The following is a 13,607-nucleotide window of genomic DNA, read 5'->3' as shown; positions in this document are numbered from 1 at the left end:
TCCATTTGCTGTTCTCTTTGGCTGAAACATTCTGGCTCTGCATTTTCCTAATGCAGAAGGGTTGACTCCTTTTCATTCAAAGCTCATATATCACCTCTTAAGAGAAGTCTTCCTGCACCACCTAAGTTAGAGTGCATATCCCCATCCCCGCCCCAATTAGCACTCACTCTGGATCACATCGCCAGCTTTAGAGTCTTCACTGAACTTACCACTACCTGAAATAATCCTTTATTTTTAATTGTATCAAGAAGAAATGCTTTCCTATCATCCCAGCTCATTGCAGGCCATTTGCTCAGGCAGACTGGCAAAAGCTCCCTTCCATCCAAAGTCACCCTTCTTAAGAGGAGGAAGCCCAAGGGGATCGGGCCTTCACTTGGATATGGGCCTAAGAGCAGAGATCTGATCTCTGTATGGTTCCCTGCTACATCCCAGCACTGAGAATAGCACTTCACAGAAAGTAGCTGCCCGACAAAAATCCCTGAATTGGCTGGGTGTGGTGGCTCACGCCTGTCTTCCCAACACTTTGGGAGGCCAAGGCAGGTAGATCACCTGAGGTCAGGAGTTTGAGACCAGCCTGGCCAACATGGTGAAATCCCATCTCTACTAAAAATACAAAAAATTAGCTGGGCGTGGTGGCGGGCACCTGTAATCCCAGCTACTTGGGAGGCTGAGGCAGGAGAATTGCTTGAACCCAGGAGGCGGAGGTTGCTGTGAGCTGAGATTGTGCCACTGCACTCCAGCCTGGGCAATTATAGCCAAACTCTGGCTTGAAAAAAAAAAAATCCACTTAATTAATTAGTCTGGAGAAATGAAGGCCATTCTCCTGAGAAGTTCTGTAAAGGGAAGGAAGGATGTAGGAGCAGGCTGGGCGTTTGGAGTCATGCAGTGAAGACCATGGATGAGACAGGAAACATGACAGGAAAAGTGAACAAACAGTGGCACACACAGCAAGCACCAGGAATTCTCAGGATGAGACTGCAGTGTGCAGTACTGAGAGCCTTCCTCAGCAGAGGGTACACTTGACATGGGCCCTAAGAGGAGGTATCTGGCCATCTGAGGAGGCCTGAAGAGGGCATTCCAAGAAGTATGAAAAACACAGGCAAAGGAACAAAAAAGAAAGTTTAACATGGAAAATAATTTTGGGGATGCAATATCTATTTAGCATTTTATTATAAAATCTTCCAACCCACATAAGATCATAAATTTAACATCTAGATTTCCACAAACTTTTTCCTTTTTAAAGCCTATGGATTTAGGTCAGGCATAGTGGCTACACCTGAAATCCCAGAACTTTGGGAGGCTGAGGCGGGCAGATCACTTGAGGGTTAGGAGTTAGAGACCAGCCTGGCCAATATGGTGAAAATCTGTTTCTACTAACAATAAAGAAATTAGCCAGGTGTGGTGGTGGGCCCCTGGAATCCCAGCTCTTCGAGAGGCTGAGGCAGGAGAAAGAATCACTTGAACTCATGAGGTGGAGGTTGCAGTGAGCCGAGATTGTACCACTGCACTCCAGCCCCAGCGACAAAGTGAGACTCTGTCTTAAAAAAAAAACAGAAAACAATAAAGTCTTTGGACTCAAAAATTCTATATTTTAGTAGTTTCCCACAGTTAATAGTAACTGACTTCCTGGAGTTTTCCTTCCAAATCTAGAACAAGCCAAACTGAGCGGCGAAGTAGGGGTGGAACAGCCTACTGGCTGGCAGCTTCTTTGTAAAAAGATTAAAATTTATTACTAGAAACAGTGCTAATAGGAAGACTAGAAACAGTGCTAGACTGTCAGGAAGGCCAGATTCTAGCTCCAGCTTTGGCAATAACTCACTTCCTGTATGGCCTTTGTGAGTCTCACTTCACATAGGGGAAGAAAATGAGAGAGCTGAACCATATATATAATTAAAAATATGTGTATATGTTTATAATTTAGTTATATTTTATTTTATAATATTATAATTATACATAATTAGGGTCACCATATATTTCATTCTTCAAGAACCTTCTGAGAGTCAAAAAGAATATCATTCATAATTTCACCAGGAAAACAGACCTAAACTTGAACTAGTGATTCTGGGAAAACCAAAATGTCTGACCACCTGTATCTATATGCTTTCTTCAGCTCAAAAGTCTATCTTCCTCTAGAAACACCCAAGGGTCCCTTTGTCATGTTCTATAGCTGGCTTGGTACCTGGCACATCCCAGATGCTTGCTGTTTGCCCCATCTCCTTTTGGTGAGCATTTCTGCATTCTTTATGTAATCAAAGCCACTGATTTTTCTTCCACAATTTTACTGTCTTATGAAGTTAAATTGTTCTTGTGCCAAACAGCTGCACCCCTCCTACTGCTGATTTTACATGTCAAATATCCTCAGGTGGCCTCTAGTTTTTCAAAGAAGGTAAATAATCAGGTGTAAAATTCATTATTCTACAGGTCAAAGAGTAAGTAGTGAAAAGATCTACCTGACTGGTCTTAAGTTCTTCAATGACTTAAGGCCAGAGTAGTAGTGAAAACCTTGTTTTTCTTGATTAATGAGCCATATTAATCAAATAAGAGATAAAAGAAAACCTAAACAACATATACTTATTGATGCCTTTCACGAATCTTGGAAGCAAATTCTATGCAGATCAAAACTCTAACTGCTCAAAACTAGGAAGCCCAGAGCTATATTTCCAAATATGGCACGTAACAATTTGCCAGGTTTTTAAATAGCCTTTTTTTTTTCTAAGGAAAGTTGAGTGTTTGGTTGCTATTTTTTCAACACCAATGCTATTTTCTGTCTGGAAAGCATGTCTGGGGTCGGGAGCAGTGGCTCACACCTGTAGTCCCAGCACTTTGGGAGGCCAAGGTGGGCGGATCACCTGAGGTCGGGAGTTCGAGACCAGCCTGACCAACGTGGAGAAAACTTGCCTCTACTAAAAACAGAAAATTAGCCGGGCATGGTGGTACATGCCTGTAATCCCAGCTACTCAGGAGGCTGAGGAAGGAGAATCACTTCAAATTGGGAGGCAGAGGTTGTGGTGAGCCAAGATCACACCATTGCACTCCAGCCTGGGCAACAAGAGTTAAACTCCATCTCAAAAAAAAAAAAAAAAGAAAGAAAGAAAGCATGTCCATTTATTTACTTCTCAACTGTAATTGAGGGTGAGGGCAAAGAGAATGAGAGAGACACTCCTTCTGTACCCAGGGAGACCTCTGTTCCATGCCCCTTCTGGAATGTCCTCATGCTATTAATTAAAGAACTACAAATATGAGTCAGACCCACGGGTTTACAAGTGACATGACTAAATATTCTGAGAACATGTCTGATTGAGGAAATGAACAACTATTCAGTCTTTGGCAAGAATGAAAGGCAAAAAGATGGAACAAATGCTACAGAATGTCCCAGGAAAGGATCTAGCCTTGGCGTGAAATAAACTGAACATGTCAGTTCACCTCCTACTCTCTTGGAATAATCTCAGAAACGAGTGGTGGAGATTACATAAATTATGAATGAGGCAGTCAGGAAAATCTCTGTTGAGATGTTGGCAAGCCTGAATAAAGAAAACAAACAATCCTTGTAAACTGGAAGAAAAGGAAAACACAAGGCAAAACCAGCAACACTTTCACCATTACTAATGATATGGGGAAAGGGAAGTCTCTAGTTTCTGAGAATTCTCTGTAACACTGGAAAAGTACTAATCTCCCAAGTGTTTAAGCTGTTCTCGTCCTTAGTCATATAATATCCAAAGCACAGGCGTACTAAAAATTCTGTTTTTAAGAGATGTTTCCCCACACAAAGAAAGTCTAGGTTTGTCCTCACTGGTGAAGGGGTTTAAACCACTTTTGGAGTTCAAGCAATGCTTCCCCTTGGCCCTGGTCTTGGGTGTATCATTTGTTGGTCACCTCACAGAGCAGCAAGCACACTCTCACCCAAGCTCACCTCCCCTGAGCCACAAACACAGAGGGGCATGCTTGGAATGCCATCAGCGCTTTTCAGCACCTTCAGTGGAAGAACTCTGGGACCTCAGATAAAGGCATTTTTTTGCTTTGTAAACAAACACATGAGGATGAAGCTCCCTTTTTTTTTTTTTTTTTTTTTATGGTTGCTAACTAGGGTGATGGTTGCTGAAGGTTTGGGTCGCTGTGGTAGTTTCTTAAATTAAGATGACAATGAAGTTTGCTACATCAATTGACTCTCTCATTCCTGAAAGATTTCTGTATAGCATGCAATGCTGTTTGATAGTATTTTACCCTCTGCAGAACTTCTTGCAACATTGGAGACAATCCTCTCAAACTTTGCCACTGGTTTATCAGTTCAGCTTACGTAATATTCTAAATCCTTTGTTGTCATTTCAACAATGTTCGTGGCATCTTCACTTTCTTTGCTCAACCTGAAGAAGCAACTCCTCATTCGTTCAAGTTTTATTATGAGATTGCAGCAATTCAGCTGCATCTTCAGGGTTCTCTTCTAAACCTAGTTCTCTCGCTATTTCCATTGCATCTGCGGTTGCTTCCTCCTGAAGTCTTGAACTCCTCAAAGTCATCCATGAGAGTTGGAATCGACTTTTCCCAACTCCTGTTCATATTGGTATGTTGATCTCCTCCCAAGAATTATGAATGTTTTTGATGAAATCTACAAGGTGAATCTTTTCCAGAAGGCTTTTAATTTACTTTGCCAAGATCCATCAGAGGAATCACTATCTACGGTAGCTGTAGCCTTATGAAATATATTCATTTTTTCAATACCTTGGTGAACTCTCCAGTTCACCTGGAATATTCTATAGCTTTCACCAACCTGTCCTTGGTGTTCTCCAGCCTGTGAAATGTTACTTCTAGGGCCAAAAGATGTTAAAAAATTTGACATTTTATGTGGATGCCTTGTAATTTTCACACTTTTTTAAGTCTCTTGATAAAGATTCTTTGCTTGGCCAAACTTTAGTTAGACTTCTGTACCTTCTCCCAGGCTCACCTGTACAGTTCTTCATAAAATCCAGTTTTAGCAAAGAACTCTACTAACTCAGTTTTGCAAGAATATCCCCCACCCCATCCTCAATATCTGATAAGATTCATTATTCTCCATCATCCCACAGGTTATGATGTCTAATCACCCTGGCCTGTCGTCAGCAAGAATCCTGTTCGGTTAGTTTAGCCAGAATCTCCCTTAACCCTGATATTTCCTCTTAGTAATTTTCCACCCATGGACCTCCAACCTGCTCCATGGCTATAAATTCCCACTTGACCATGCTGTATTCAGAGCTGAGTTCAATCTCTCTCCTGCACTGCAAGATCTTGTTGCGATGGTCCTTGAACCTATTAGGATGGTCTTGAATAAAGGCTACCTTAGTGTGCTTTAGCAAGTGTCTTTGAATAATTTTTCTTTAATATTCCCTTTATTCATCTAGGAACACTGTTAAAATCACTTTTTTTTTTTTTTTGAGGCGGAGTTTCACTCTTGTTGCCCAGGCTGGAGTGCAATGGCGTGATCTCAGCTACACGGCAACCTCCACTTCCAAGGTTCAAGAGATTCTCCTTCCTCAGCCTCCCGAGTAGCTGGGATTACAGGCATGTACCACCATGCCTGGCTAATTTTGTATTTCTAGTAGGGGTTTCTCCATACTGGTCTGGCTGATCTCGAACTCCTGACCTCAGGTAATCCACATGCCTCGGCCTCCCACAGTACTGGGATTAGAGTCATGGGTCACCATGCCCGGCTCTATAATCACTCTTAAAGATAGCTCTTTGGGATCACTTTCTCTAAGATCTTGCTACAGTTTTAGGGTTGTTATTCACCAGCTGCTGATCCATTTTAACCACACCATTTAGGAACCTTGGCAGAGATGGAGTGGAAGGCAGGAATTTGAGAGGACAAAAAATTTCTCCTTTCCCTCCACTGTTCCACTCTCTGACCCAACAGAATATTGATGATTATTGCAAACAGAAGTTTCTCATTTCCAAACAAATAAATTGGTCAACAATCCCTAAGTGGACCAAAAAAAATCACTGAGGTGGACTTGAAAGTTAAACCCACCCCAGCTCATCCAACATGAGAACTAACTGCATCCTAACCACTGGAGAAACTGCAGGCACAAACAGGATGCCTGTCTTGCTCTTCTATAAACTCTGGATTAGAAAGAGGATTTACTGGCCGGGCGCGGTGGCTCACACCTGTAATCCCAGCACTTTGGGAGGCCGAGGCGGGTGGATCACGAGGTCAAGAGATTGAGACCATCCTGGTCAACACGGTGAAACCCCGTCTCTACTAAAACTACAAAAAAAAATCAGCTGGGCATGGTGGCGCGTGCCTGTAATCCCAGCTACTCAGGAGGCTGAGGCAGGAGAATTGCCTGAACCCAGGAGGCGGAGGTTGTGGTGAGCCGAGATCGCGCCATTGCACTCCAGCCTGGGTAACAAGAGCGAAACTCCGTTTCAAAAAAAAAAAAAAAGAGGATTTACTGGCATATTTTTGTAAACTGAGTAGCTCTTTTGACAGAAATCATTGGGCTTTCTGCTTTCTGGTTGAAGGCAGGTGAGTGAGAAATGATCTCAATTCCATTACCTAAGAAGGCTTATGGCCTAGACTCAAACTACCAGTTGAGTCATATTCCCCAAGGATAGTGTGTCATCTTTTTGTGAACGAAAAAGGTAAAATTATTCTTGAACCACTCTATAAAAATAAAAACATCATCTAAAGCACAGTGTATCTATCAGGACTTTTTTTTATTATTATTATTTATTATTTTTTAGACACAGTTTCACTCTTGTTGCCTAGGCTGGAGTGCAATAGTGACGTCTTGGCTCACCACAATCTCCACCTCCTAAGTTCAATCGATTCTCCTACCTCAGCCTCACAAGTAGTTGGGATTACAGGTATGTGCCACCTCACCCAGCTAATTTATTTTTAGTAGAGAGCAGGGTTTCTCCATGTTGATCATGCTGGTCTCAAATTCCCAACCTCAGGTGATCCACCCGCCTCAGCCTCCCAAAGTGCTAGGATTATAGGTGTGAGCCACCATGCCCAGCCTATCAGGAGTTACAGGGACAAAAATAACAACATTCATCTCCTGTAAGAAGATTATAATGAAAAGAACAGAATAAAAAAAGCACCCAGTGTAAAAAGCACCCAGTGGCCATGCTTAGCAAATAGTAGGTGCTCAACAAAAACATGAAAAGTAGCTGCTGTTTTAGGGAGTCTGTAAACCAAAGGAAATCAGGTCAGGGAGATACTACCAGATATTTCGGATCCTTTTCCCACATATACTTACTGGGTCTCAGCTCCTAGCAGCATTTCCACTTTCTCATTCGCATGGTTACTAAGAACTGTCAGAGTAAAGAGGTGACTGGCAGAGCTCTGTCTTGAATAAAGCATTGTGGAGCTGTTCTTTCCTGGAGAAGAATTAAGCTCTTCATTGTCACAAGATTCTACCAATAGCTGATCTCTTAAGGAATAATCATTGACGTTGTAACTTTCTTCACTATAAAGGAAAGGGAAAAGAACATGTCAATTATTCAGCAGATAAGACTGTGACACTGTCAGTTTTCATGGCACATTTTGGTGGAAATGGCAAGGAGTAGGCAGGAAGGAGAGGGAGAGAATGACTTATTTTAAAATATGAATTGGAATTCTATCTACTGATTATGATTCAATGTAACCCCCTCCAATTAAACCTAATTACTATTTTTATGTATGTAAATACTAAATTGCATTTCGAGTATAAAAGAAATAAAAAAAAAATAAAAAATAAAAGCCTCTGGGTTTCATTTGACATCATCCTGGAACTGTTATGTGATCCTTGCATTCATCTTGGTAATGTTGTAGCTGGTATACCTCCCCAGCTTCCACATCTCCATTTGCAAAATAAGCCCCAAATCTACTCATGCTCTGGGTAACAAGACCTTACCCCTAAAACACCCATCTCCAAATGATCATGCATTGGAGAGAAGAGCCCCAGAGGTCTGCTTGTTTCTGGCAAGACACCCAACCCATCTTCTGTCCCACACCCAGAGCCTCACCACCTGTTTCAGAAACCACCAGGACTAATCCCATCACACTCTCTATTCCCACTTAGACTCAGGACCCCCCCCCCCCAATATCCTTCATTCTCCTACACTCCACCTTTTTCCACTCCTCAGCTGGTTCCTGAACACCTTCCACCATGCCCTCTGGGAATGCAATTTCCTCATTTAGGGAATGCAGTAAAGTCTTCTAAATACTTGGCCCCATCCCTGAACCTTCCCTTCACATTCTTGCCTTAAAAGAAACTTGGCTCTCCCTACAGGACAAGGCATCTCCTGAGAGCTCTCTGCCTGCCTGCTTTTTATTCTTGCTTCTATACAATCATCACTTCCTCCTCCCGAAAAAACATCAGCTTTGAAGCTCATGCCATCAGTCTCTAACTCATAACCATAGTCATCTATAGACCTCTGGATCATTCCCAATCCTCCCCCTTGAGTTTTATTGCTGGCTCTCTGTCCACAATACTTCTTCACAGACAAACACACACACACACACACACACACACACACACACACACACACACACTCTCTCTCATTCTCTCTCTCTCTCTCTCTCTCTGTCGTCATCTACATCAAGTCCCCAACACTACTTTCTTCTGGAATTCCCATGTAAAGGATCTTTCCATTACCCTGTACCCTCAATTCTCTGACTTACTCTCCTCCAATGATCTTGTTTTCTACTCTACTTCACCCACAAATCCATGGTTGTACCTTAGTCCTTGTCATCACCATCAACTACAACCTCTCTGTAATCCTAGTATCAAACACACCACTCTCTCACCAGCACAGCCTTTCTTTCCAGCTCACCTCCTGTAGTCCTCAACACCAACCATTATTTAACCCACCTGAGTTCTTGCAACCCACTGACCCTACAACCTTTCCCTGCCATCCTTAATTCCCTCATATCCTCTTGTTCCTGCATATTAAATTACCTAGCTTGGATTTCTTGGCACTTAGTTATAATTATGTCTTGCATACATGTTTATCTCCTTGATAGTACTTGCCTAGCAAATCCCAAACCTGGTTATATACAGCTTTTCCTCCATTCTGCACCCGCACCCTTGCAGCTAAACATGGGAGCACTCAATAAATAATTGTCACATAGTGGATGAATACGCAATAAATTCTAATATACTCTAGGAACATGAAATAATTACCTCATTTAATAATAAATGCAAATGCATGAAGTCAGGGGAGCTTAGAGAAAAGAAAAATCCTTGTACCTAATCAAGTACACTAGGAATTTCAAAACAGGACACTTTGCTCAAGATTTCTTGGAATTAATTTTACTCAGCAGTGGATATCTGTCAACCACTCCTTTGTAATGTTCCTTGAAAAACTGTAATCTTTTCTAAAATTTAGTTTGATAAATTCTCCCCTCAAAAAACAGTAAATGCAGTTATCTATAAAAGCAAAATACTGCCTTCTGATCAAGCCTAATTGTTCCTAGGATAGTAATCTGTATTAACTAAAAGTTTGTGTGGCATGATTATCTCCAAAACTCTCCTGAGATTGCCTACAGACCAGCACACCCACACCTGGATATGTCAAATATTTGTTACATCCAAAATAAGACTTATCAAAGCAGATGTGATGTTTACAAAGAGAAAGCTGAATAATACACTTTACAAACAAATATGGTTATTTCTTAAAAGAATAGGTTTATAGAAACAAAGCAGTCAATTTTTAGCAGCATAGAACAAGTTTATAATGTTGTATAGATACTATATCAGACATGCATTTAACAGCACAGAACTCAGTATAAAACCCAAAAACCAGGTAAAGCGGCAAACATAACAAAACCTCAACAGCAACAGCATCAAAAACAAGAGAAAAAGATGAACTGAGGCTTCCTTGCTACCATTTTCTCTCTGCCTCTTCTGATTACTCTTTTGGTCCAATTTACAAGTTAAAAAAGATAACCTGTTAGTCAAAGGCACCTGTTTCCACTTAAAAACAATTCCGCTTCAGAAACAGAAATGGAAGCAACTTAATATTGTGAACATGGGGTAAGGCCCTAAACAATGACATGTGCATAGGTATCGTAGGTATTTCGAAAGAAATAGAAGTCAAAGAAATGTATATGCTAAAAAGTCATCATTTGAGATGACTCAAGTTCCAAAAAGTTGTCAACATAAAGTGGTTTCACCTATCAAGTCATTCCAATAGAATTCAAGACCAAGGGTTTACAGAAAATGAATATAAGCTAATATGAATAAACTACTTAAGGTTTTTTTGTTTTGTTTTTTTGAGATGGAGTCTCACTCTGTTGCCAGGCTGAAGTGCAGTGGTGCACTCTCGGCTCAATGCAACCTCCACCCAGGTTTAAGCAATTCTCCTGCCTCAGCCTCCATGTAGCTGGGATTACAGGCATGTGCCACCTCATGTGGCTAATTTTTGTATTTTTAGTAGAGACAGGGTTTCACCATGTTGGCCAGGCTGGTCTGAAACTCCTGACCTCACGTGATTGACCTCCCAAAGTGCTGGGATTACAGGCATGAGCCACTGTGTCCACCCAGTTTTGTTTTCTCATTCAAGAGCCATCAATGCTTTAAATTTTTGTCTTTTGGGGATAAAGACAGAAGTAGATGTTTTTAAATGTTTATTAGTTGTTCTCTTAAGCAATGACAACTACAATGTCACTGATTAAGAGCCAGGGTGGCTGCTGGGCTCAGTTTATGCCTACAGTCCTCTCAAATGTCCAGTTTGAATGATAAACTGGTGGCTCTAATCATAGCTATATGATTTCACCTCAAGTATTTATTTCCACACATCTGCATAAGTGTGTCATTAAATACACCTGAACAAGGATTTTTGTCCACTGGACTTCTAAGTCCAATATAAAATGCAGGAAACGTGTTGGCCTTTTTTGTTTTGTTTTTTGAGATGGAGTCTCACCCTGTAGCCAGGGCTGGAGTGCAGTGGCGTGATCTCGGCTCATTGCTACCTCTGCCTCATGGGTTTAAGCGATTCTCCTGCCTCAGCCTCACAAGTAGCTGGGATTACAGGCGCTTGCCACTACGTCCAACAAATTTTGTGTATTTTTAGTAGAGAGGGGGCTTCACCATGTTGGCCAGGCTAGTCTCTAACTCCTGACCTTGTGATTTGCACACCTCAGCCTCCCAAAGTGCTGGGATTCCAGGCGCGAGCCACGGTGCCCGGCCCTTTTTGTTTGTTTGTTTTAAAAGTGATTTACTACCAATCATCCAATATCCAATACTGTTATTTGATCTAGGCCAGTAAACTTCCGTATTATGTAATAAATAATGTAGGTGTTATACCTTTACTGCTCTTTTAGGGGCTCTAATAAAAAAAGAAACAATTCCATTTAATAGTAGTGAAGTAAAAGATTTATCTTTATTGGATACCTAATTCAAACCCAGTGGGACAAAAACTGAAAGAAAAAAAAAAAAACAGAGGCTGGGTGCAGTGGCTTGTGCCTGTAATCCCAGCACTTTGGGAGGCCAAGGTGGGCGGATCACAAGGTCAAGAGATTGAGACCACCCTGACAACATGGTGAAACTCCATCTCTACTAAAAATACAAAAATTAGCCGGGCGTGGTGGTGTGAACCTGTAGCCCCAGTTACTTGGGAGGCTGAGGCAGGAGAATTGCTTGAACCCGGTGGGTGGAGGTTGCAGTGAGCTGAGATGGAGCCACTGCTCTCCAGCAGCCTGGCAACAAAGCGAGACTCTGTCTCAAGAGAAAAAAAAAAAAAAAAAAGAAGAAAGAAAAGAACTGAAAAAAAGAACAAAAATTGAAAAGCATCTCACTCTTGCTTGCTAGCTCTTGATGTTCTCACACATGCACATACACACTTACACACTTTATCTCATGAAGATTTGAATGATTACTGATAAACTCAATGAAATTTGTTCTTACTGTCAGCCAATACCTACTATCTTCTTAATAGAGAGTGACGGTTAAAACGTGTGTTCAGTAGAAAGAGGAGAGGACCCTCTATAGCCAGGTGCACCTATTTAAAGCCCATTTCCCACCTCTGCTTACTTACGCATGTCTAATAAGTGTGGAGCAGGCTAAACAGGGTTGGGAAAGAAACTCCTTTCCTGAGGGAAGCTGATGCTAATCAGACTTCCCCATATTTGTCTCTCTCATTTAACAAACATATGGTTTACATAGCCTCTGAAACAATTTGGAACATGTAACGAGGAAGTTAAAGTGCTCAGAAAAGGGCAAATGGAAAAACCATCTTTCCTTGCATGGAGAAGTTTATATGGAGACTTCCTTTGATTGTCTTATATGTGCTCATCAAGGCATCTGCATTGTGAAAGCAGTGGCTCCTATCAGGTGCTTCAACTGAATCAAATCTATGTAAATCTGTTGCTTGGAGTGTAAACAGTGATGGGTTCCTCTGTTGAAATCTACTTAAGGTCCTAGTAACCTTTGTCGAGATTTCTTTCTTTTCTGGCTTTTAACAAAATAAAGAACTACTAGTAGAGAAAAGGATATGATGATAAACACATATTCTAATTGTGTTTTTCCTCTGGAAGGCATTCTTTGTTAAGCAGGTCAGACAGTGTTTGGTTCTACTATATGCAGCATAATATCAAGGGCAGAAAAATGATACACGTTATTGTTAGCAGTGGCTTTCTTAAGGAGATTCTTATGTAGCCCTTTAAGTTTCTGTCCCATAATTTCTATAAAGGTTAGAATTTTCATACTTAGCATATATTTATTACCTTGAAACCAGGAAGGCATTTAAAATTTGCATATAACTTGCATACATTTTTAAAATACCAAAGCTACATATATGCATATGCAGTAGTTTGCACAGGAATAAGAGATGCCAACTTCAGCAGAGCAGGTACTCTGGGGAAGAAGAGGAAGAAGGGCTGATGGTGGAAGAACTTTAGGTAATCTGAAGTGTTTTTATTTTTTTATTTTATTTTATTTTTAAAGACAGGGTTTCACCATGTTGGCCAGGCTGGTCTCAAACTCCTGACCTCAAGCAATCCACCCACCTCGGTCTCCCAAAGTGCTGGGATTACAGGCGTGAACCACTGCGACCAGCCAATCTGAAGTGTTTTATATATTTTTTTGTTAAAAAAAAAAAAAGGGGGGGATCTGACTCTAATATGGCAAAAAGTTAGTATCTGTTAAGTATGGATTATAGGTATGTTTGTATTTGATAATTTTTTACAAGGTTGAATCATTTTACAAGTAAAAAAAAATAATTTAATTAAAAATACATAGACGTGACTGCTATCATCACTCTAGGTGTCTGTGCCTCCTTAAGGAAGCAACTGAAGTCCTGATAATGGAATGCCTTTTCTGCCCTCTAACAATTAATTCTCTGCAGATGACATCACTGACTGAAAATACACTATCAAGTGAGACTGAATTCAGTAAAGTGATTAGGTGTTTAAAAAAATGGCTTTTTCTGCTGGGTGCAGTGGCTTACACCTGTAATCCCCGCACTTTGGGAGGCCAAAACAGGCAGATCACCTGAGATCGGGAGTTCGAGACCAGCCTGACCAACATGGTGAAACCCTGTCTCTACTAAAAATACAAAATTAGCCGGGCGTGGTGGCACATGCCTGTAATCCCAGCTACTCAGGAGGCTGAGGCAAGACAATTGCTTGAACCTGGAAGGTGGAGGTGTGG

At 41.2% G+C, this 13,607-nt stretch overlaps 1 protein-coding gene across 2 annotated transcripts in view; it reads right to left on the bottom strand.

Annotated features, from left to right (window-relative positions):
* ARHGEF26 (Rho guanine nucleotide exchange factor 26) overlaps positions 1 to 13,607 on the bottom strand; it is a 133,742-nt gene that overhangs the window by 12,379 nt on the left and 107,756 nt on the right. For both annotated transcript variants that reach the window (XM_017522903.2, XM_017522902.2), the window contains one exon: positions 7,233 to 7,442. In XM_017522903.2, the coding sequence (XP_017378392.1) occupies positions 7,233 to 7,442 (210 nt within the window). The remainder of the gene's footprint in view (positions 1 to 7,232; positions 7,443 to 13,607) is intronic.

Source organism: Cebus imitator, unplaced genomic scaffold (assembly GCF_001604975.1).
Source record: "Cebus imitator isolate Cc_AM_T3 unplaced genomic scaffold, Cebus_imitator-1.0 Scaffold25, whole genome shotgun sequence".
NCBI classification, from domain to species: Eukaryota; Metazoa; Chordata; class Mammalia; order Primates; family Cebidae; genus Cebus; species Cebus imitator.
This window is presented reverse-complemented; position numbering and strand designations above follow the sequence as displayed.